The sequence below is a fragment of the Phoxinus phoxinus genome, assembly GCF_949152265.1.
Source record: "Phoxinus phoxinus genome assembly, chromosome: 3".
In the NCBI taxonomy this organism is placed as follows: Eukaryota; Metazoa; Chordata; class Actinopteri; order Cypriniformes; family Leuciscidae; genus Phoxinus; species Phoxinus phoxinus.
The window spans coordinates 28152865-28178748 of record NC_136878.1 but is presented as its reverse complement, the minus strand read 5'-3'; the positions used below and the strand labels follow the sequence as shown (position 1 = coordinate 28178748).

At 38.2% G+C, this 25884-nt stretch overlaps 1 protein-coding gene across 1 annotated transcript in view; it reads right to left on the bottom strand.

Moving 5' to 3' along the window:
* Positions 1 to 25884, bottom strand: part of adamts3 (ADAM metallopeptidase with thrombospondin type 1 motif, 3) — a 154872-nt gene that overhangs the window by 24890 nt on the left and 104098 nt on the right. The window contains exons 15-16 of the mRNA XM_079607110.1: positions 11305 to 11428; positions 2753 to 2833 (exon numbers count right to left, since the gene is read on the bottom strand). Coding sequence (XP_079463236.1) covers positions 2753 to 2833; positions 11305 to 11428 — 205 coding nt within the window. The remainder of the gene's footprint in view (positions 1 to 2752; positions 2834 to 11304; positions 11429 to 25884) is intronic.

Below are 25884 nucleotides of genomic sequence, written 5' to 3'. Positions count from 1 at the left end.
AGTTTAGCCAATGTATCTTTTTTTTCAGAACCCTGAGGCCTATGCTTAGACAGCCAACTCTTAATTTAACAGACTGGTGAAGCGAAAGATTTCCGTAATGTTTCCGTAATCCAAGTCTTCTGTTTGATGGAAATTGCTAAGCTTTAGCATTTTGGCATCCAAAGGAATTTAAGTTACATTAAATATATGGATAACTGACATTTGTATCAATTAGCTATTAAAGGGTTAGTTCACCCAAAAATGAAAATGATGTCAGTAATTACTCACCCTCATGTTGTTCCAACCCCGTACGACTTTTGTTCATCAACATGTCGAATCGGCCGAAAAAAAGCCGACGAGGACCAATTTCAGCCGACTGTGCGGAACCGTGCGGAACACACTGAGAAAACTTAGTCGGCCGACGCACAAAAACTGCCTGGTGTGTCCCGTTAGTAGTGAGCCTACGTTCTGACATACTGTACAACCCAGAAGCGCTGCGCTGTTACACTACGTGAACTCAATCAGAGGCCCACACAGAAGAAAATTAATAGTTGAATAAAGTCGTTATTTTGGGGGATTTTACGCACAAAAAGTATTCTCGTCATTGATACATTAAGGTTGAGCCACTATAGTCACTTGGACTATTAATAATTATGTGTTTACTAACTTTCTGGGCAGGCAAGTTTCAATTACAATAGAAGCCTATGGAGGAGTAAGACAGCTCTCAGATTTTATCCAAAATATATTAATTTGTGTTCCAAAAATGAACGAAAGTCTTATGGGGTTGGAACAACATGAGGATGAGTAATTACTGACATCATTTTCATTTTTGGGTGAAAGCACCCAACTCCTTAAGCACTCCTAAAGGAAATGATTATTGAAACAGAAACATTACCTTTGTAAGACCTCTTGGAAGGTTAACTTGGGCAGTAAAGATGGGCATTGAACTACTTACTCTATTCTAGGTAATTAAAATAAGGTTAGGTTTAATTAAAAGTTCAACTACCAAGGAGTAATATTTAAAGTCCTACAGTACTTTCAAAGAAGCACTTTCAAGAAGATCGAAATATGCTTAGAAAAAAAGCGACTTCAATTCAATTAATTCAATTACGTATGTGCATTACAATGTGATAATTTCTGTCTGCATCGGCTTCTCAAAATGAATAGAATGAATAAAAAGGGCCATTTTGTCTTTCCCTATTTTTACTCCGTGTACAGTTTAAAGAGGCTATGTGAAGCCAGTACTGTTACAGTTCAGAGACAAAAAAATTGAACCTTAATTAAGTAAGGGCCTCAAAGAAAACAAGTGATTTTAGAAAAACAAAAAACACTGACATTCAAAACTAGATTTTATTCACAAAGCATAAAAATGCAATGCCTTAATGCTCACATTTTTTATGGCAAACAGAACTGTTCAGTCACAATGCCAATTAGCAGGTTATGCCGGAAAGAAAATTCTCAATGGGTGGCTCGGGATTTCTAATGAGTTTTTAGAGTAGCGGTTTAGTATGACTTTCTTTCTTCAGCCGAAGACAAATTAAGCAAATCATTTGAGGAAAACATTTCAGGATCATTTATTCTTATTTAAATTAGTTAACATGTTATTTTTGCATAAATGCATCTGTTTGTGTGTGTATCCTGGATGCCTCAATCTTGTGAATTGTCAGAAATAGTTGTTTTGGACTGTTTTTACAGTGTGACGTAATCTTTGCACATTCCTCTTTTGAACAATGGTGCTGTTCTTGCTGCCTACATTAAGCATGATCTTCCCAACGTGCATACGTCACACGAGAAGTTGTGAACTTATGGAAGCGCATTGCAGAGCAGGACCAAGGTGAATATTTGTGTTTAAGTATATAAATTTGTATTTTATTATTATTATTTTCAGAAATTACAGATCATTACCCTTATTTGTTGTCTAGGATCGTGTGGTTTACTTTGAAGCTGCCTAAATATGGATTTTGGACCATCAAAAATGGACTACGGTGAGCCCAGTTTCTCTTCAGCTAAAAAAAGGATAGTATCTAAATCTTTGATGGGCCGTAGTAAAAAATCAAGAAATTTTAATTTGTGGGTCAACTACTGCTTTAACTGCTGAATTTGGCAGACGTGTTTATCCAAAGAGGCTTGCATTGCATTCAAGGTACACATTTTAGTAGTTACTGCTTGCCCTGGCTGTTGCTAGTGCCATTCTCTATTGTTTGAGCTACAGGAAGGTTCATGTTTTGTTCTACAACATTAATTTAGTTACATACATTCATACATACACCGCAAATGCTTTCAATTTTTTTACTAAAAGTTGTCTGACAAGCATGCTATGGGCAGTTGTAGTACAACTTCTGCATTAAAACAACAAAATGCTTTTAAAATTCATGTTTGAGCTTCTATATGCAGCATGTGTAACAAAACGTGAAAAATGATTATAATCGTAATTTGAAAACCGCTATTTTAAAAACCCACTGTAAATTCCAGAGAGAACCCTCGGCTTGAAATTGCTCATTCCCTTTCAGGTTTTAGGACTATGGTCCACAATGCCACAGACAAATTGTGGTGGACAGTGACTGTCTCTAAAATTTGTGGGTATAATTCTGTTTAATGCACTTCCAGGAAAATGCACATGCTGCTTTATATTAATACATTGGTCCGATGGATAAGTATTAGAGTGAAATGGATCCATTAAGCAAGGCTACCTGTACCACGCACAGAATACATGAGCATGCATTTGATCTTTTTGTTGTTTATCCTGGGAAACATGAGGACAGATTTCACTTACCAAGAATTTGAGGAGAAGCCTCATGTTCTTGTATGATCACATGTCTAGCCCCAGGAGGAATGAGAAACATCTTTAGGTAACCTTTGCAACGTTGAAAAAAAAGGCAAAGGAAGAGACAGCAGAAGCAATTAGTTAGCTAAGAAGTTCTACTACGGTTTGATCTTTGCAGAGGTGGGCATCTCATCACTAAGGCATTTCTACAGTAGTACATCACTAAAGCTTTCAGATTAGAACAGTCAGAATATTGCAACTGTCCATCTAGCAGCGTCACGAGAAGCCTATAAGGGAAAAATATCAAGACGTGACAGAAGGTTCCACTTCCATTCATTTCATACATTCATCCATGTGAATGTATGACATATCCTTCAGAAGCTCAAAAAAACAATGTCAGGCGAAAAACAAAACTGAAAACCATGAACAATTGTTATGTAAGGCTAATTAAGAAGGATGCTGAATGGCAGAGCCTTGAGTCAGGTTGCAATACATCACACAAGAACACAAAAACACTAATGTTGCCTTCTCTATGAATGCCCATTCCTCTGCAAAGCATGATACCACTCACCCATCACATTTCTAGAATCCCCCGTTTCATTCAGATATATATTCCGAGCTCCTTTCGGCAGCAAGAAGGCTCCTCTTGTTTTCCCTTCAGAATCACAAGGATTTGTTACGTCATTTTGTCCTACACTCTTTGTCATTGACATGATAAATGCCTCTAAACCAAAGCTAGACTTTGAAACAGTCTCTAGCAGCGTGATGCTTGTCTGAGACTATGTGTGATGTAAAAAGTTGGCCATGAGTCTAATCATTGCAATGAAGGATTAAGTCACTTAAGGCAGTGTCTGTTGGGAGGGTTTATCATCAATAAATGTGGACAGGAAGACATCTGCAAGGAAATATGGGGCTGCTGGGTAATCCTAATAGAGTTCAGATGAGGTCTAAAAAGAGTGCAGGCCTAAAAAGTAGCAAGAATAAAATAGCGTTGAGGAAGGAGAAAGAGAGATTAAAGAAAATGGACAGACATAATGGCTGGTGTGTTATGATGGTGGGGGAGGGATGATATACACTACTACAGTATGTATGAGTGAGGGTGAGAGAGAGCCTATTTATATATTATTTTCATGTTATTTCCATATTATACTGCATATATCCTATTTTGAAATTAGAAATATGGACATTTTTATTAAGCTCTTCAAGACCTTTATTTAAAGAGACAGTTCACCCAAAATGAAAATAATGTCATCATTCACTGTCGTTCCAAATCTTTATGAAACACAAAATAAAATATTTTCAAGAATGTTGGGGTCCAAACAACTTACTGCCCACTGACTTACAAACCAAACAAACAAAAAACACTGGAGACTTTTTTCAAAATATCTTATTTTTTTTTCTACAGAAAAATAAACACAAGCATACAAGTTTGGAATGACATGAGGGAAAACTATTTAAATTTTGGGATGAACTATGCCTCTAATGTAAGAGTATAGTCTTCATTGGACATTTAAGTCAAGGCGAGTATGCACAACAAAACAATTTTATGCCAATCTTTTAAGGAAGATTCTGAGTTCAATTCATCTCAAGCTTATCTGTGGCCTGCTGTCTATCACTAAAGAAAATCATTTTAATCTGAAATAAATTGAAAAATACAAAGGAAAAACACTTGAACATTAATGTACCTATAATGGAAACACCACAACCAAAACCTTTAAAATATGCAGTCACAGTACATAAGTCAGCATGACACTGGTGTCATAGAATTGCTTGCCAACGTGTTTCAAAAGCTGGCAAACCCAAGTTAAAAAGGTCAAATGTAAAATTTCACATGATATCTGCTCAGGAATATCAGCAAAGGATGTATTTGTCAAAATGCTGTTTAAATGGAACAAAGTCAATCAGGAATTACGTTGATAATGTAGAACAAAAGTTTTAAACCTTAAGAGGATGATTTACACAGATCGATTCTGGTCAGGTTTTTCTTTGGGTTTTATAAACAAAGCCATAGGATTTATTTTCAGTGAAGTTATTTTCTGTGGTAATCGACAGCATTATTCAGATGCAGTTGATAGAGTTTAATTTATATCATCCTCGAAACATTCCTTTAAAGCTACTAGCTACAGTCAATGCAGAGGACAGCAGTACAGCAGGAAAGAGTGGTGTAGGATTAGACAATATAAGATACTTGCAGGTTGTGTTTTCCAAAACAGGAATTTCTTTTTGGGATCTCTTGCTTAACTTTTTTCCTGTTAAAACAAGTAATCAATTGAAAATAAAACAAGATGGAGTTAGGTGGAGAAATGTCAAAAATGCTGATGTAGTTCATGCAGACAATGTGTTAAAATTAGTAATGATAATAAGTACAATATAAGGAATTTGTGATATAAAGTGTCACAAATTGTGTACAATCACAAATATGATGCATACTTTATGAAAACATCATGCTGCACATCATGCAAATTCTGGATAGAGCCAGAATAAAACAATTCATTGTCACAAGTAAATACAGCACTTGTGACACCATGCTAATTAAAGTTAAGGAATTGCACATTCATAACAGGAAATCTGCATTCATAACAAAAACTGAGGCACATCTGAAAGAAATCATGCAGGAAACATCGTCTCAATGCCATGCCACATGCCACGTCTTTAAGATGCAACAAAGGCAACATAAACATTCATGAATTATGCATTAATATGAGTGTTTTATCGTCATTATATAGACCTTTAGGCCAAATGCCAGAATGAAGCTTTAAAGGATCTGTTGCGATTGTATGTCTATATAATAGTAAAATTAGGCAGCTCCCGAAATTACTGCAATGAAACATTGTGCCAGACCCACATGGTTCGTGACAATGCCTGTTTCCGAAGAAGATTTATATTTATCCTAAGAATGTGATTTGCATATGTAGGCTAAAATTAATTTAAATTAAGCAATCATCACGTCATTTTTGATTCAGAGCAGCCATAGCTCAGAACTACTGTACGTAGCAAAGTCCCGCACACTGTATTCAAATTAGCTAATGTGACAGCCCTTGCCATTTTAAAGATGTCAGCCCCTTGCCCTTAGTGCATGTGAGTTCCTCTCTAATCACATAATACACCATGAAGTTAAACGAATAGGATTAATAGAGGGAAATTGGTATTATGGTACATGCTCCATTTGGTTATTTTCTTTTGTGCTATTAATTCAACTACACGTACATGTACAGCTAATTTGAAAAGGGGAAAATAAGGATAAAATAACAGAAAGAATCTTAGGATATAAAAATAATCTAATGATAAAAGCCACCAGTGACCCAAAACACTGTTTTTTAATAACTGGAGAGATGTTCCATATCCTCATTAACTGCTTAGTGAACGGACAGGCCACTATACAATTATTACTTTCAGCCAAGGCATCATTATCAACATGCACGGAGGTTGGTTGAACAAGAAATAACATGATATGATAAGCATTGTGACAATATTGTGACAGGCTTTTCACATAGTCACAGTTTCATGCAGGTGTAAAGAACCAGCTTCAGTAGTATGAGAACTGTGTTGTAGGGATGTACAATAAATTACAAGATTAGAGATACAAACTGTTCCAAAGTTTGGGGTCAGTAAGAGAGAGAAAAAGGAAAAGTATCTTATGCTCATCATGGCTGCATTTATTTGATAAAAAAAATACAGTAAAAACAGTAATATTGAGAAATATTACTACAATTTAAAATAATGGTTATTTAAAATGTAATTTATTTCTGTGAAGCCAAAGCTAAATTATCTGCAGCCATTACTCCAGTCTTCAGTGACACATAATCCTTCAGACATGATTCTGTCAGTTGCAATGACAAAAATCTCTGTTACTGAGATGCAGATGTGGGTAGTCCATAAACATACAAATAAGCCTATTGTTATGTGAATCTATTCCATTTATATTTTCCATATAGCATTTATATTTTCCACATAGCATTCATAACATTATTTGTATTACAATATTTCCATATTATAAAATCGTGGGATAGACAACATATCAAAGTGAGTATCACAAGTGTGCCTGTAGGTTTTATTTTGTCATACAAAGTCAACTTATGACTCTTTGGACCCTGGCTGGGATGGACATTTCAAGGCTGGACTCTTGTACTTTAATTGAATACCGCTGCACTACAGTTATAGCCATAGTGACAATGTATCAAAACATAATATAATTAAAACTATCGCAGTGGGGGAATCTATTTATAAATTAATTCTGGTGTGAGCCACAAGCTCCCACTAGGCTGCACAACTGGAAAACACCATTAAAAAGTAAAGTGATAGTTTCTTAAGGAAACCAATTAGATGACTACCATGCTTTCTTCCCTGTTGTTGGCTGAATGATAATGACACCCCTCCCCCTAAAACTGATGGCTTTTCTGTGATGGACTGCTCAAATAAAAGCTTCCTCTGCCTCTGTCCATCTATTGTGATTCCCTGGGTACAACATTTTTATGGTTTCCTGGGTTCTGCTTTTTTATATGTTGTTCAATTCATATTGAATTCACTGCCAATGGTACTTGGCTCTATCCATCACAATGTCAATGATAGAAATTGGCTAATCGACAATTAGTGTGATCAGGTGAATACATTAATAATGAAAACCAGCTGATCTGAAAGGAGTGAGACTTGCAACAAAACCAGGATGCTCTCCTGCGTGTCTTGGGGAAATTATACACAGTTTGTATGCAAAGTAAACAGTCGAGTTGGAGTGGTAAGTCCTGAGGGAAGCTCTGTGAGTTCATATAATTTCAATAAATGTTGTAAATATTGTTTCTCTATGTTTACAGGTGAGCACCTCCTGCAACAAGCAGGCCAGTGGTCCTGAATGTCAATGTTCTTGGCTTGCTATTTGACATGTATTTACGATGTAATTTATGTTGTATTTGTTCCTGCTGTATATCACTCACCTTCCCCTTTTTATTCACAAGTGTGATGTTGTTTTTCACTGAGATACCAGTGTGAGATTGCTGTGCTGTGGTGTGTGTGTGTGTGTGTGTGTGTGTGTGTGTGTGTGTGTGTGTGTGTGTGTGTGTGTGTGTAATACACGGGTTTCTGTGCAACGTCATCACGTAGATGCGCGCGCATCTAAGAGGCAGAAAGCAACAGTCTTTACGGCTATATCTAGCAGAAGCAGAGATGACGCGGAGCTGTTGTGCTGTAAACTAACCTAAATGCATAGGGTATGTCATGTTTTTATGATTCGCAAACTTAGTTGGACAATTTCATACTAGTCAACTAACTAACTTTTTACATAATGTTATATTAATATGCAAATGAAACACAAGCAAACAGATTCAACTCTGAAATTGCAGTTTATTATTGAGTCAACAAGAATTTACAAACAATGCGAAATCTACGTTAATTACAATGTTCTTTTACAGAACTCGACATAACATATAGCGGTCTTGCCTCTTGGATGCGCGCGCATCCGGTATTGTTTGTATACAAGAAACCTATGTATAGGAGGTGTCTATAATTTACTGCACATCCATCTAATGAAAAACTACATTTCATATCATGTGTCTAATTAGCTTTTAGAATATTGATTTAAACAGATAGTTATCCCCTGATACCTATGAAACATAATGAAAACAATGAGAACATGTCTACACCTGGTAGTAACATCCGCCTGTCGATCTGATCACCAGTGTTCAGAAGAGACAGATCAATGTTTACACTTGGTGGTAATGTCTTAAATCTGTCTCACTTGTGATGGAGAAGAGAGTCTCTAATAATCAGTCTACATATGTCACTTACTATTGTGTTATTATTATGTTGATAAAGCAAAAATCCCAAATATATACATTTTAATATAAATCTCAAGCTTTGACAAGTTAGTAAGTGATCCTACACTCTTAAACTACAAATACAATGTAGTCAAATGCATTTTTGTCTTGAATGTGGTTTGAACAATCAGGGCCGGGTTTCCCGATAACGATGTATTTTAGCTCTTAAGAGCGCTCTCTACGTGCAAGGTTACGAACGCTCGCGGCAATTCCGCGCGTTTCCCAAAAATGCACTTAACATGAACGCGCGAGAACGCGTTTTACGTGCTACTTAAGAGTCGCTGTCCATTTGCGAAGTGCTGAAATATAACCTTATATGGATTCATATTCTGAACATTTAACCTAATAATCGTCATCTGTTGTGGATTAGCAATCAAGACAAGTCTATAAAAAGCACCTACAGGCGGAGGCACTGACAAAATGGCTGGGAAAAATAAAAAATAAAAATAAAAACAGATACCTTTCAAAAAGATTACATTAAAGAGTGCCCTTACTTAAACAGGGAGGAAGATGAAGAGGTGGAGGAGGTGGAAGAGGAGGACGACGACTAAGATGGCATGGGACCACATGATGGCCAACCAAGAAATCGCCAATACATGGCTGGTTTTCGTGCACGTCATTGACAGATTTTTTTTAATTCATACCATTTTGCCCAGTCTTTGAAGCATATTTTCCACATTACTTCTTTTATATATTTTTTTGTTAATTCATTTAATTTAGGTGTGTATTTCTATCTTTTTCTTCCCTTTTTAATTATTTCATTTATAAATTTATGTAAACAAAAAACGAGCAAAATAAAATGTACAATAAAGTACACTCAAAACATTATATTACTCACGTTGCAGTGTGTTAAATCTAGATAAAAGTGTAATCTGCCGGTTGTCCTGCAGGTGTCCTCATAAATCTGTCTTCTTACGATGCACTTGGGGATGTACGATTACTCCAGAGCACTCGTAGTTCTACGAAGATTTTCAAGTTCTACTTAAGCTACGATGCTTTTGGGAAACAGACCATAATATTAAGATCAGTCGTACGATCGTTTTTACGATCAACTTAGGCTTACGATGCTTTTGGGAAACGCAGCCCTGGTCATTACACTTATACTGATAATAACATGCCTTAATAATAAGAAAAAACTAAATCTGAGATTTTATTGGATGAATTAGGACCAATGAAAATACATTTTTCAACAAATGTCCCATCATTTTTTTAAACTCATGAACAGTCAGTGCTTTACACATAAGCCCTATTTGGACTGGATTAGTTGGTGGGGTAAAGTAATCATTACCAGTGATTTTAGTTCCGTCCGAATGTGCCATCTCAGTAATCATTACAAACAATGTCAGTAAAGATTACGGCAACTTTTACCTTTTGTAAAAAGGTCTGGAAAACTACCTCAGGTAATGCTAATCCCGTCCAAATGTGAATGCCTGTGATTGCTGATGTTGTATTATCGTGTTTTTTGACCTACCTGAGCTACCGTTTGCACACCAATCTTCAGCATGCTTTCATTTCACTTCATTTCATTTCAATATGGATAGTATCCGACAAAGAAATAAAATTATAAAATTAATAAATAGAGCCAAATCGCAAAAAAAAAAAAAAAAAAAACTGTAAAGAGTACCCATTTTAATATCAGTCTCAGTTAAGAGTAATATGCCTTTCTAGATTTTCAAGTTCACTTATGTGGGTTTATTATAAACAGCCACTTCTATAAACTCATGAAGTTTACTTGAATAGGGTTTTTATAATAAATTCAAATTATATTAACAAATAATAAATTAAAATACATATACGTCATGATACACGCAATCACATGACCTTCTGTAACGCCCGCATCTAGAAAACACACACTCCCACTTCTGTAATAAAAACGGACATGTTAGTCCTGTCCGAATCAGTATATGAAATCGCAGACGTTGAGTGATACATTTATTTAACTCGAACGTCATTTAGAAAACTGGTCCTGTCCATATAGGGCTATATTCAGACATTTATTGTAATAACCATAACATTCAGGCTGGCAATGAAAATATGCTGTAACTGAAGTAAAGGAGATTGCTTTTGTTCAGTCCTAAAGCTAGACTCAAGTAAAGTTATTACATCAGCTGTTCAATTCGCTAAGGTTCTTTAACTACAGTTGAAGCACAATGACAAAGTTTTCCAGATGTAGTCAAGAAAAAGACCTCTAATTTGTCTGATAAAGAATGAATGTTCCTACATTGAGTGGGTCTAATGGACATTTGAGCATGGTCATTTATGTATATGTGCAAAGAACAAGGAAATGACAGATGCCCTTTACTCTTGAATGCGTCCAAATACATTTCTCAAACAGCTTGTTCATTCTATGGTGTCAGAGGAAGAGTGTCAAGAGAAAAAATGTGAATACAGAATAAGAATTCCAGCTGGTGACACTGTGAAATGAGAAATACCTAAATAAAAAAATGAGGTCAAGTAGGGGTTGTGAGAGCCACATGCAAATGAGACAACCTAGTGTGAAAAAAGTATTTTGTGTCATACTACACTGTCAAAACTCACTGAATGAACTACAGCAGACTCAGATAGAGGATGACTTAAAAATAAACTTCAGTTTGTGTCCCTCTGTGACAAGTCAAGTCAAGTGAACTCCTGAAGTGTCCTCAAACTAGAGGACTGGAAATAAAAACTTAATGACAGGGCTGAAGTCCAGAATAAAGGTCTGATTTAAGTTAAATACTGAAAGTCAGTGACCAAGGAGAGAGGAAAGTATCTTACCAGCTTTCTTGGGCACTCGGGTGAAGGTTCCTTTCACAGTTCGGCAGTGGGAGTTGTCACCCCCACACACACCACACTTATCTTCCACCTTGTTGGAGCCAATTTCCCTGTCACAGCCCACTTTCTGAAGGAGAGGAAGAGAGATATGAGGGGATATGCGAGACACTAAGAAAAAAGGCAAGATGTGCTTTCAGAAACACTTTCAAGCTTTCATCTTTGGATATATCTACATCTAATATCATGAAACTACAGACCTAATGGGCCAGAGAAACAAGCACGCAGTCATCATTTGAACATTTTGTTTGAACTCCCGTTCTTGCGGTAGCTCTGTATACAGTATAATGTATAGCCCTTGGTCCTTTTCAGAAGTCTAAGCGTGATTCGCATGATTTTTGGCTCGTATGTGAACACTCAAAGTGATCTCAGACCCCTTAAAAGGAAACCGAACCGAGACCACCTCAGGAGGAGGTCTGAGTACGGTTCGCTTTCGGTACAGTTTGTTAAAAATGTCCATTGTGAACACAAATCAGTCCGGGCTCACTTTATTTTTCCATTTGTGATTTGCAATGTTTGGTCATCAGGTGCCTCTGTACAAATAGGCTGTTCATCATGGCTGTTTCTTCTGGCATATCTCTACAAATGATTCATTCATTACGTACACTTGTTTATTGTCATTTTAACCACTTCCAAACTGTATAAGAGAGACGCAGCTGATTGCTTTGCCAGTTGAAATATTTTGATATGCAGGTTTACAAGCGCACACCCTTAAAGCGTATGCACAGAAAGTCCGCCCTCACAGCGCGTGTACAAAACTAAATTCTCTTTAGCGTCTTGTTGCATTTAAAGTGTCAAAAACACACAAGGTTCACATAAAGTTTTTTTTTTTTAAAGTAAATGTAAACATTACATGGGAAATAAATTCCATGTAGTATTGCAACAAACATTTGTGCAAAATAAACAACTTGCTTTACAAAATAATAATAATTAATAATAATAATCTTTATGTCACCCGCTGTGTTCATGGACTTTTCAGTTAGTTGTCATTTGTCACATGTTTCTTTGTTCAGTTTCTCCCTGGTTACTATCATTAGTTAATCTGTATCACCTGTGTCCCATTAATTACCATAATCTGTGTTTGCTATTTAGTTTCTCCCATTCACTCTGTCTTTGTCTGATCTCTGTTAGGTATGGTTGTGTTTATCCTGCCTGCTTGGAGAACTTTCTTTAAACTAGATGTATGTTGATCTGTTTGTCGTCCTATCTAAGCCAACTGTGACACTTTGTAAGGGTGTAGCCAAGAACAGGCAGGACAGGCAGTGAATGGATTGATTTATTTCTTCCAAAGAATAAATTATATACAGGGGCAGATATAATGAAAGTAATTTCAAAAATAAAGTCCATATAAAAATCAAAACTAAAGCTGGAAGTTAACTGAAACTAACAAAAATAAATCTCCCCTGTTAACAAAATAACAAACAAACAAAAATACTAAAGGTCAGCAGATCATGATGTTACTGGGTCTGGACTGATCTGACCTCTGATACTTCCACCACTGCTATATATACCCCTTAGTCTCTACCAAACAAAAATAGAGGTAATCATCAAAAGAAAACGTTCCCCAATTAACAATAATATTTACAACAAAATATACACTGTATCGTACCTAACAAAATACCATCAAGTACTTAAAGCACAATACACAACCTACTCCAAACAAACAAAACAAAATGAAACTAAATGAAATCAAATAAAAGATCCCCCTCCGATTTGGATTACGATGGTACAGTCCAATTTCCTCTGGAGCAGTACAAGTTTGGAGGCTGATGCCCCGCCTCTCCCTTTGTTTGGTGACACATGGAATGCGGCCGTTCACTCCATGGACCAGAGGAATCTAGGACTCAGGTAGAGTTTAACAGCAAAGAATATTAGTAGTGTGCACCCTTCTATATATTCAAACTTTAATAAACTGTTAACTTGATAAGTTGTCCTGTGTAAGTTGTCTTATTTCTTATACTAGGGGAATTAATAAAATAAAACAAATTAAACATATTAAATTAAACTTCAAAATAACCAATTTAAATCATGGTAGAGTTAAATATGTGAGGTGAGCTACGCACCCGTCACACTCTCCCCCACCTCCGGTTCCTCGCTCACATGGCGGGAAAGGAAGTCAGCAGTAAGGTTCTCTCGTCCTGGCCGGTGGAGAACCGTAAATTGATAGGGTTGCAGAGACAAATACCAGCGGGTTAACCTGGCATTAGTGTCCTTCATGTTGTTCAACCATTGGAGTGCTCGATGGTCAGTCTCTAAAGTGAAATGCCTGCCCAAGAGATAATATCTTAAAGAGTCCAATGCCCATTTCACTGCTAAGCATTCCTTCTCAATAGTGGAATAGCGCACTTCCCTAGGAAACAGTTTTCGGCTAATATAAGCCACAGGGTGATAGTTTCCCAGTTCTCCCTGAAGTAGCACTGCTCCTAGTCCAACTCCTGACGCATCGGTTTGTAAAACAAATGGTTGATCAAACTTGGGACTGTGCAACACTGGGCTTTCCTGTAGCGCTCCTTGAATGTCCTGGAAAGCTCTCTGGGCCTGCTCCGTCCACTGAATCTGATTTGGGCAATTCTTCTTAATCAGATCTGTTAGGGCCGCAGCTCTCGAAGAAAAATTGGGCACAAATCGACGATACCACCCAACCAATCCGAGAAAAGACCTCACCTGTTTCTTGGTCTTAGGTAGGGTCCAGGACTTAATAGCTTGCACCTTCCCCACTTGTGGCCGGATGACCCCATTCCCCAAGACATACCCAAGGTATTCAGTCTCTTTCTTTGCCAGGGCACATTTACCAGGGTTGATTGTTAGTCCTGCTTCTTGTATGCGTCTTAAAACCATCTGCAAATGCTTCAAATGCTCTTCCCACGTTTCACTAAAAATCACAATGTCATCAAGGTAGGCTGAGGTAAAATCAGACAAGCCATGCAATACCTGATCCATTAGTCTTTGGAAAGTGGGCGGAGCCCCATGCAGGCCAAAAGGCATAGTCGTAAAATGATGCAGGCCCCAAGGAGTCCGGAAAGCAGTCAATTCCCTGGATCTGGAACTCAAAGGCACTTGCCAGTAACCTTTACATAGATCAACAGTGCTCAGATATTTTGCATTACCCAGGCGTTCAGTCAATTCCTCAATACGAGGCATCGGGTACGAGTCAAATTTCGAAACTGAATTCAAATATCGAAAGTCAATGCAAAATCTTGTAGTTCCATCCTTTTTAGGTACTAAGACCACAGGACTGCACCATTCACTTTTGGAAGGTTCAATCACCCCCAAAGAACTCATCAAGTCCAATTCCTTTTTAAGGGCTGGAAGTAATCTTTCAGGTACACGATAACTCAGTCTCTTTGGAACGGCATCTTCTTTCAAGATGATGTCATGCTCTACCAGCTTTGTTCGACCAGGCTCCTCCTGGAACAATTCAGGATGACACAGAGACTGAAGTTGCTGTTGCTTGGACTCAACTCAACTCAACTTTATTTATAAAGCACTTTCAACACCACAAGTGGAACCAAAGTGCTGTACAGAAGGTATAAAAGAGAAAATAAAAACATAAAAACAATGCAGACATACACAACTTACAAAGCGTTATCAAATGCTAAAGAAAACAAATACGTTTTAAGCGCACTCTGAAAAGCACCCAACGAAGGACAGGATTTTATAGACAGAGGAAGGTTATTCCAGAGCCTAGGAGCTGCAACAGAAAAAGCTCGATCACCTTTACATTTTAAACGGGATTGTGGAACCATGAGACACAATTGGTCGTTTAAAGCGCAGAGATCTGCTGGATTGACAGCGAATGATTAAATCAGTAACATACTCAGGTGCTAGACCATGCAGAGACTTAAAAACATACAACGCTTTGTATTGAATTCTATATTGTATGGGTAACCAATGTAGTTTAATTAACACCGGAGTAATGTGCTCTCTCTTCTTAGTACCGGTTAAAAGTCTGGCAGCTGAGTTCTGAACAAGCTGCAAACGGGAGAGTGAAGCCTGACTCACACCCAGATACAACACATTACAATAATCCAAACGGGATGACACAAAGGCATGAACAACCTTCTCCATATCGTCAAAAGAAAGGATAGATTTCAATTTAGATATTGATCTAAGATGGAAGAAACTATTCTTAACGACAGCATTGATTTGCCGGTCAAATTTAAGCTCAGAGTCAAAAATGACACCAAGGTTCCTCACGCTAGACAGTTTTTTCCCAGGAAACAACCCCAGGCAGTCATCAGCCACACAGCCCTTATTTCCAAATAAAATCATCTCGGTCTTATCCTCATTTAGTTGGAGAAAGTTTTTCGCAAGCCAACACTTAACTTCGGCCAAACATGCATGAAGAGACTGAATGGCACATTTATGCCCATGTTTCAGTGGTAAATAAATTTGAGAATCATCCGCATACAGATGATACTGAATCCCAAATTTTTCAAAAAATCGAACCTAGAGGGAGCATATAAAGCGAAAATAAAATTGGTCCCAGTATAGAGCCCTGTGGAACCCCACACACAAGAGGGGCAACGGAAGAAGAATAATCCCCTAAATTGACTGAAAAAGTCCTATCCTTCAAGTAGGAAGAGAACCATTTCAGGGCTAAGCCCTGAATACCAACCTGATCCCTAAGACGATCAATGAGAATGTTATGATCAACCGTATCAAATGCCGCTGAAAGGTCTAATAAAAGCAAAACAACACGGTTTCCAGAATCAACACTTCGTAGGATATCATTAGAGACCCTCAAAAGAGCGGATTCTGTACTATGACCAGCTCTAAAACCTGACTGGAATCTATCTGAAATGTTATTCCTCATTAAAAAATCATTAAGCTGTGCATTCACAATTTTTTCCAGTATCTTAGAAATAAAAGGCAATTTTGAAATCGGACGAAAACTACTCATGTCAAAGGGGTCTAAGCCATTCTTTTTTAAAAGGGGCTGAATAACCGCATGCTTAAAACTAACCGGAACAACACCAGATGACAAACTAATATTCATAATAGACAAAATACTAGGGCCAATTGAATCAAGTACCTTCTTAAACAGAGAAGAAGGGAGCACATCACCAGGAGACTTGGTGGGCTTCATATGAGCAGTTATATCATTAAGCTGATGCAAAGAAACAGGCATAAAACTGGACAATTGGTTCAAAGGGTCAAAAGAAGCAATACAATCATTGCCAACAGAAGAAATCTGAGATCTAATTCCATCAACCTTGCCAATAAAAAAAGTTTAAGAACTCTTCACACATGTCAGCGGAAGGAATGAGTGAAGGAGTAGCAGTAGGATGAAGAACTGCATTTACAGTGGAGAAAAGTACTCTAGAATTATTACAGTTTCTGGAGATGATAAATGAGAAATAATTTGATCTAGCCAATTTAACAGCTCTTTGATACTCGTTCAAACGGTTCTTCAAAATCTCATAAGAGACTTGTAATTTATCTTTAACCCATTTGCGTTCAGCCCTCCTACACTCCTGCCTAAGAGCACGGGTAGTACTGTTCAACCAGGGCTCCGATTTAACTTTTTTTCCCCTGACTTTGACAGGAGCCACAACATCTAAAATCTCTAAACAAGAAGAGTTAAACTGATCGACCAACTCTTCTAAACCCATACAGGGAGAGTGTGACTCAGTCAATGAAAAAAAAGAAGAGACATTAAAACCAGCTGAAAAATTACTAGCTGTGCATGGATTGAGTATGCGAGATGAAACCGAGGCAGGAACAGTATTACCCGACGCAACACAAGGAAAGTTAGAATTTAAAATAACAGTCTTATGGTCAGAAAAGACAGTATCAGCAATCTTCACGCTATCAACAGAGAATCCCAGAGATAATACAAGGTCAAGCGTATGACCACGTTCATGAGTTGGACCCGAAACGCTTTGTAAAAAATCAAATGACTCTAGTAAATTTAAAAATTCTTTGACGAGGGGCTTTGAAGGGCAGCACACATGTATATTAAAATCCCCCAAAATTAAAATATTGTCAAAAGAAGAGACAATACCAGATAAAAATTCAGAAAACTCCTGTATAAAATCCCCATGAAAGTTTGGGGGTCTATAAATCAATACACATAGCACAGATTTAAAAGAATTCAGTGTAATTAACTGAGATTCAAAAGTGCAAAAAGACGCAGAAGGTGAAAGTCTACACTTAAACTTGTCTTTAAAAACAACTGCAAGACCCCCACCACGGCCAACAGACCTAGGGGTACTAAAAAAACTGCAACCAGGAGGAGAAAGTTCAGAGAGAGAAGTCATTTCACCATTATTAAGCCAAGTCTCAGTAATAAATAAAAAATCTAGTTCATGAGAAAGAAAAAGATCGTTCAAAATAAAGGTCTTATTTGCCAGAGATCTCGCGTTAATCAACGCCATTGTCACTGGAGTGGGAGTGGTATCGGAAGAGGATTGCAGAGAGGAATCATAAAATGTTACCGGACTCCCGTCACGTAAAGAGCGAAGATTCCGATGATTAACTCCTCGAGCTGCAGACTGTCGCCTTACGTAAACCATCCGCGAAAACTGAGGCATCAACGCCAAAGACGGGAAGACAGGCACAATGTATGAACATCTCAGGTTCACGACCACGGCCTCCGCCATTGAAGAAGTTGGTCCGATGACTGGAAACTTCCCAATCCTCTTCGATCTCACAAGGACTCCAGCACGCTTCCCACGCTTCCTTCGCCGGTTCCTCCACATGCACAGGCATCCCGGCAGGTAACACATTTTCCTCAATGCGACTGGCACATAATGCGAGTGCTGACGCCAATCATCTCTGGGATCGCAAAATAAACAATCGGACACAGTCGATCGAATATTAAATAGGGTCATGCGATCATAAACCAGAGGGGAGCAAACAGAGCGCGCGATAAAACAAACAAGAAACATTACAAATAAAAGAGACACGGACAGACTGTGGCAAGCCGGCAAACATCCTGGCGCCATGACTCAGAGAGATGATCTAAATTGAGCACTGCAGAATTCTGAACAGGAAAATACTGCTCTTCCACCTCTTCCTCATCCTTCACAGACCGAATCAGCAGACATTCCTTCCGAGGGGACCATTCTTTCAAAAGGTTTACATGCAGAATTCTCTTTGAACGGGCTTGTCCTGGAGTTGAGATCTCATAAGTTGTAGGTCCCAATTGCTTGAGTATTTTAAAAGGCCCTTGCCACTTGGCTAACAACTTACTGGACACTGTGGGCAACATCACAAGCACCTGTTGACCTGGAACAAATGAACGAGTTCTTGCAGACTTATCATACCAGGATTTTTGTTTCTGCTGAGCCTCTGCCATATGCTCTTGAGCTAAATTTGTCATTCCTTGCAATTTTTCATGCATTGCCACGACAAAGGATGCAACATCTATTTCTTCCCCCTCTCCCTTCTCACCGGCCCAGGTCTCCTTTAACAGTGACAGTGGTCCTCTCACATCGTGGCCATATAACAATTCAAAGGGTGAGAAACCTGTTGAGGCCTGGGGTACTTCACGATATGCAAAGAGCAAATAAGGCAACCATTGATTCCAATCTGCACCGGTCTCATTGATGAATTTACGGAGCATACTTTTGAGGGTTTGATTGAACCGCTCTACTAATCCATCCGTTTGAGGATGGAACGGCGTAGATTTCAAGCCCTTTATGCCCAATAACTGGTAGACTTGCTTTAAGAGGTTTGAGGTGAAATTGGTCCCACAATCAGTCAGTATCTCTCTAGGAAATCCTACCCGAGAAAACAATTGAATCAAACAGGTAGCTACTTGCTTAGCTCCAATAGTCCTCAAAGGAAACACCTCTGGATACCTGGTAGCATAATCACTCACCACTAACATAAACCTATGCCCTGCTCTACTTTTCTCAACTGGACCAACTATGTCCATAGCAAGTCGTTCAAATGGGACTCCTATAACTGGAAGAGGATGAAGAGGAGCTTTAGAGGGGAGTCTATTAGAGGTCAACTGACACTCGGGACAGGTTTTACAGAATTTTACAACATCAGCTCTAAGGCCAGGCCAATAAAAATGTTTCTTAATTCGAGCCAGCGTTTTCTGCCTACCCAGGTGACCCGCCCAGGGAATGGAGTGACCCAAACCTAGGACTATATTTTGAACTGCCTTAGGTACCACCATCTGTAAACCATCTCCCTGTTGTCGATACAGCACGTTCTCTTGAAGAACAAACCTCTCTACTACTCTACCCTCTACAGACTTCACACCTTCTCCCTTACCTGTCAAAATAGCCTGTTGATACAGTGAAGACAAAACAGGATCAGTTTGTTGCAACTCAGCCATATTACTGGGAATCTTAAACCCAACCAATTCATCCAGCTTTCCACCCTGTACCTGACCCTCAGTTTCCACATATCTGTACTTCTCCTTCCTTCTCTGCCTTCTCGATTTCCTTACTTTAACTGGACCAGCTTCCAGCTCAGCGTCAAAGAATGGAAGACTCTTAAAGGTTTCAGACTCATCCATAGACTGCCTAACCTGAGCTCGGGTCATCACCATACTACAAACAGGGTTACCAGGCAAAAGGTTCAACAGCAGAGGAAAATCTTGCCCTAAAATCACAGGATATGGCAATTTTTCTACTACTCCCACTTTCAACAAATAAGGTTGCTCTTGTACCACCACCTGCACTTTTACTGTAGGGTAAATCTGCTCCTCACCATGAACGCATCTAATGACAACACTACCTTCATTCTCTTCTGAATACTTTGGCACCAAATGATTTTCCACCAGCGTCTGCATACTACCAGTGTCTATTAATGCATTCACCTTTTTCCCATTCACTTCTACCGGAACAGTCAGGCTCTGCGGTGGAGTCCACTTTTCTATTGGTACCGAACATATTTGGGAACTCTTCACAGATAGCTTAGGACACATTGGCTTTTTATGCCCTTCCTGTCCACAATAGTAACAAATGGGCACCTGACTAGACTGAGGTAGAGGCCTAGAGAACTGACTATCTATAACCTTAGGCTTCTTACAAGAGGAATTAAATTTACCTTCACATCGACCAAATGTTGACGAACTCCTATTTTCCCTATTCCCTCTTTGAGCAGAATACCAAACTTGGGAACGAGAGCGAGCAGCTACAAAAACATCAGCCAAGGAAGCCGCCTGAACAGCTGTATCAGGGTTGTGTTCCCTTACCCATACCTGCAATTCTGGTGAAAGCATTCTCAAATACTGCTCTAAAATAAGCACTTCCCCCACAGCCTCAACAGTCTTCCCCTTGGGCTGAACCCATTTTCCATACAGTTCTCGAAGTCGTACATAAAGTTCTTTTGGAGTCTCATCAGGCTCAATCTCTAATGACCGGAATCTTTGACGGTAAGTTTCAGGATTAATGGCATACTTGCTTAATATGGCAGATTTTACTTTGTCATAGTCTAACGTCTCCTCAATGTCCATGTGCACAAAAGCACTCCTAGCTTTACCAGTCAATAAGGGGACTAACCGAAGGGCCCACTCACTTGTTACCCACTTACAGGCCAGAGCTATTCGTTCAAAGGTGGTGAGAAAATGTTCAATGTCATCTGAATCTTGCAATTTCTGCAAATTGGGCTCAATCATACCTCGAACAGGATCTGGAGCAACGACCACTGAGGCATTGGACACATTCTCTGGCATCTCGGAAGGAAGATCAGGTCCTAACAAGCCTCCAGGATCAGGGGTAGTGCGAATATCCACTTCCTCCCTGAGAAGGTTAAATTGATGCTGCATTGTTTTCCAGCGTTGCTCCTGCCGAGCTGCCTCCCGCTCCATTTGGGCCTCTTGTCTTTGCTGAAATGCCATATTTTTACGAAACATCTCTGCCAGGTCCTGCAGAGTCAGCTGACCAGGATCATCAGCCATCTGTGAAACTCCTCCAACTGCCGCTGGCTCCTCCACTAACTCCTCCACCGACACTGCTTCATCTCGTTGCTTGAACTGTGCCAGTTTCTTTGGAGCCATATTGCCACTACTCAGCACTGTCCTTTACTGGCACATCCCACCGCTGCCACCATTTGTACTGGTGTAGCCAAGAACAGGCAGGACAGGCAGTGAATGGATTGATTTATTTCTTCCAAAGAATAAATTATATACAGGGGCAGATATAATGAAAGTAATTTCAAAAATAAAGTCCATATAAAAATCAAAACTAAAGCTGGAAGTTAACTGAAACTAACAAAAATAAATCTCCCCTGTTAACAAAATAACAAACAAACAAAAATACTAAAGGTCAGCAGATCATGATGTTACTGGGTCTGGACTGATCTGACCTCTGATACTTCCACCACTGCTATATATACCCCTTAGTCTCTACCAAACAAAAATAGAGGTAATCATCAAAAGAAAACGTTCCCCAATTAACAATAATATTTACAACAAAATATACACTGTATCGTACCTAACAAAATACCATCAAGTACTTAAAGCACAATACACAACCTACTCCAAACAAACAAAACAAAATGAAACTAAATGAAATCAAATAAAAGATCCCCCTCCGATTTGGATTACGATGGTACAGTCCAATTTCCTCTGGAGCAGTACAAGTTTGGAGGCTGATGCCCCGCCTCTCCCTTTGTTTGGTGACACATGGAATGCGGCCGTTCACTCCATGGACCAGAGGAATCTAGGACTCAGGTAGAGTTTAACAGCAAAGAATATTAGTAGTGTGCACCCTTCTATATATTCAAACTTTAATAAACTGTTAACTTGATAAGTTGTCCTGTGTAAGTTGTCTTATTTCTTATACTAGGGGAATTAATAAAATAAAACAAATTAAACATATTAAATTAAACTTCAAAATAACCAATTTAAATCATGGTAGAGTTAAATATGTGAGGTGAGCTACGCACCCGTCACACACTTTACAAACAAATATATTGGTTAGTGAGGCACAAACAATGTAGGCTAAGTGAAAGGGATTCAATTTTGAAGTAGAGATAAAACGGCATGAAAATTTCATTACATGATAATGACGACAAAAATTATCACGATTATCAATATCACGGTTTAGATAAAATGAGATGAAAATGTTCCAAAAGAACTGGTAAACGCACTGAAAACCTTTCAACAGATTTTGCATATGAAAATCAACAAACAACAAATCAAATTAGCTGCTCTATGCACTAAGCAAGATTATGTTCTGCAGAACAGCTTTTCTTCTTGCTTCTAACGGGATAGTTCCTTGCTTATAAAGGGATAGTTCACTTCAAAATGAAAAATTTAATTTACTCACCCTCATGTTTTTTCAAATCTGGATAAATAATTTTCTTCTGCTGAACACAAATGAAGATCTTTTGAAGAACATTAACCCACTTCAATGGAAGTTAATGGGGTCCATCAACTGTTTGGTTACACATATTCATCAAAATATAATCTTTTGTGTTCAGCACAAGAAAGCAATTCATACAGGTTTGAAACAATTTAAGGATGAGTAAATGACAGAATTTTCATTTTTAACTATCCCTTTAATGACCCTTGTCAATAGCAACGCATTATAACCGCACACCTCCATGTCTCTTGTATGACTGTGGACACGCTCTCTCTATTTATTCTAATGCAACTTGCCATCATGTTTATCAGTGTTTTCAGAGGACTTTAGTATTACTACTAATATAATATTATTTTGTACACTGTACAAAACGGATTTATAAATGGGTAAGATTTTAAAACATTAATCTCAATCAATATTTGATGTCCCTGTAATTGTTTCAGTGAAAAACAAAAAACAAAAATACAACAACGGTGAAATAAGTGTACAATGTACATTTATCCTACATCTCACCCTTAGTAGTCTTGTTTGAACTTGTAAGTCCCTCTTAACTCAAAGCCACTTGCTGCAAACTTCTCTTCATGGACGATTTGCATCAATTACAAGTTAAATAAGATATTTCAACTCAAAACAATATTTTGTGTCCAATTTCCAGAAATTATTTTGGTTTTGAGTTCAAAGTTAACTTGCCTTGCCTAGGTGGTGGTCAAGATTTAAAGTGTCTCCTCCTTTTGCAGTGACATTCTTTTTGCATGTTCTGCAGTCAGGGTGACCATCCTCTATTATGTTTCCCTCAGGACTTTTGTAAAAGCCAAAATATGACCACACCTCAGATTTGCTGTCCTCTTAGAGGGCTGAAAATCTCCCAAGCGTTGTCAGAACCTTCCGCCATGTCTTCTCATACAAAAAACAACGCGCTGTCAGTGTCTTTCTTCCGTCATATCTTCTCATACAAAAAACAACGCCCTGTCAGTGTCTTTCAACAAGTCTTTCTTCTGCCATATCTTCTCAGACAAAAAAACAGCATTGCATGTGCGTCAGACTGCTGCTGGCTGGACATGATTAACTGGACAGGTTTCAAAATCGCGATGATCAAACACGGTTTTAATGATAATTCAATTTTAAACGATAATACTAACCATCAGGACATTTTATCGTGAAGCCGGTAATCATTTCATCCCTATTTTGAAGGCCATAGAGTCAGCCATCAAACACTGAACTGGACTAGATCCAAAAAGCAACAGTATACAAAGAGGTCTGAGACCACATTCCTACTTAAGTGGACCAAAAAAGGATCAGAGTCCTCTTTCAGGGACAGGGACATTGTGAACGTAAAGAGAACTGTGTCGTTTTTCACTTGGTTCACCTCTTGGTCCACTTAAAGGAGTCTGAGTTTGGTTCTTTTAAAGAGGACTCAAGTGTGAATACACCCTATGGCATTGTTATCGAAGAGTATATTTGCTAGTAAAGTGGATTTACTTATTGTAAAGTTAACAAAAGTTTTCATGGGCTTTGTAAGGTTTGAAGTAGGGCTGGAACGAAGTGTCGACATAATCGATTACATTGATTGCGTAAATTATTCGATTTTCGTGAAATGCGTCGATTCATCGCACTGTTTATATTCCCCAATGATGCCGGCTACCGGGCATTGAGCTTTTAATGGTTTTGAAGTATTTCTAATGTTGCTATTTTGGCCACAGAAGCAGAATCCTTAAAAATTGTCAACAATTAATGTGTTTTTTTCTTTTGAAAGTACAACTGACATTGACCAATATGAGAAGCTACAGCCGTTTTTTTTTTAAAAACAAAACTCTTAAAAAGGTGCTAGATATCTGCAAATAAATCCTAAAGCCTCTGTACACTAGCTGACACACTATCAATCACTTGCTCCCAAAAGCTTATCACTGTTCATTGTCCATCTTCAAAAATCAATTTACTTCTATCAACCCCATCTGGAGAGATTCATTCTTCAAACAACATTCATTGTGAAGTGGCTCTCATCCTATACACACTGCACTGTGAGCCGACCTTGATCAGCGGCATATCACAGAGCCAACTCACAAATGTACAGCAAAAAATAAATAAAAACTGGATTGCACAGTGACAGATTTGTGTTAAAATTATTATATGTGAAGTCTCATTTTACCTATTCAAAAGTGTGCAATAAATTTCTAACTAGCCTCACTCACTTTTCTGTGAGTACAGTGAGTCAGATGTCTACTTTAATGTCAGACTAGGTAAAGTCCATCTACACTGCATGCTGGTGTTGTGCTGCACAATTATGATTAAGGCAATCAATAAAAGGGCAAGATACCACATACATTGACATCTTAATAATTAAGATTTAGATTAATAAATAAAGCTGTAAGTAAGAAAATACAAATTATGTGCTGGTAGGAGAAAATTACAAACCAATGGACTATAGATGTTTAACTCTTAGACTTTAACTAAAGAACAGACCCTCTGATTTTAAACAAAAACATTTTATTCTAGCTTTATGCATTCTTTTTTATAAACACTTAAATGTAGTTTCATAAAAAAAGCAACATTAAGTAAAACGCTGAGAAAATTGCTTTTTTGTCAAAGACTACTGTCACATGTTGGTTTTGGTTTTTGGATCATGTTTCATGTGTCATGTGATTCCCTGGCCCTCATGTGTTTCTGCCATGTGTTCTAGTTTGTCATGTTGTCATTGGTTCATTGTTTCATTGTGCACAGGTGTGTCTTGTTCAGTCATTAGTCTATATAATAGTGTATTTAAGTCCTCATGTTTACAATGCGTTCTTGTCAAGTATTGTTTCCCTGTAACCACTGTTGGTGAGCACCATTTCCATGTTCATGCATTTGTTTTGAGTTTCATGCCTTTGTTTTATGTTTGATCTTGCTTTGGAAGAGTATTAATAAACTGCATTTGGGTTCTACAACTTGCCTCCAGTGGATCTCCTTTTACAACTACACCCAGATCGGATTCAAAATGATGATCAAAGCATAGATGCCACCCCCAAAACTTGCACAGTCATGTAGCTCTTTATGGGTCAACATTTCATTCGATAGTGTTTACATAACATTTAATTTGATAAAGGCAACTGTGATCTATATGCTGTTTGATGTTTTGCAGTATTTTACATGTGCGTAAGCAATGCTTCCATCACTTGTTTCTGCTTATTTTTCACCTGTGTTTTGACCTGAAGATCCGGTCCTCTTTCAGAAGATACATAATAGCGTCCCTACCGTATAACAGTGAAAACATGGA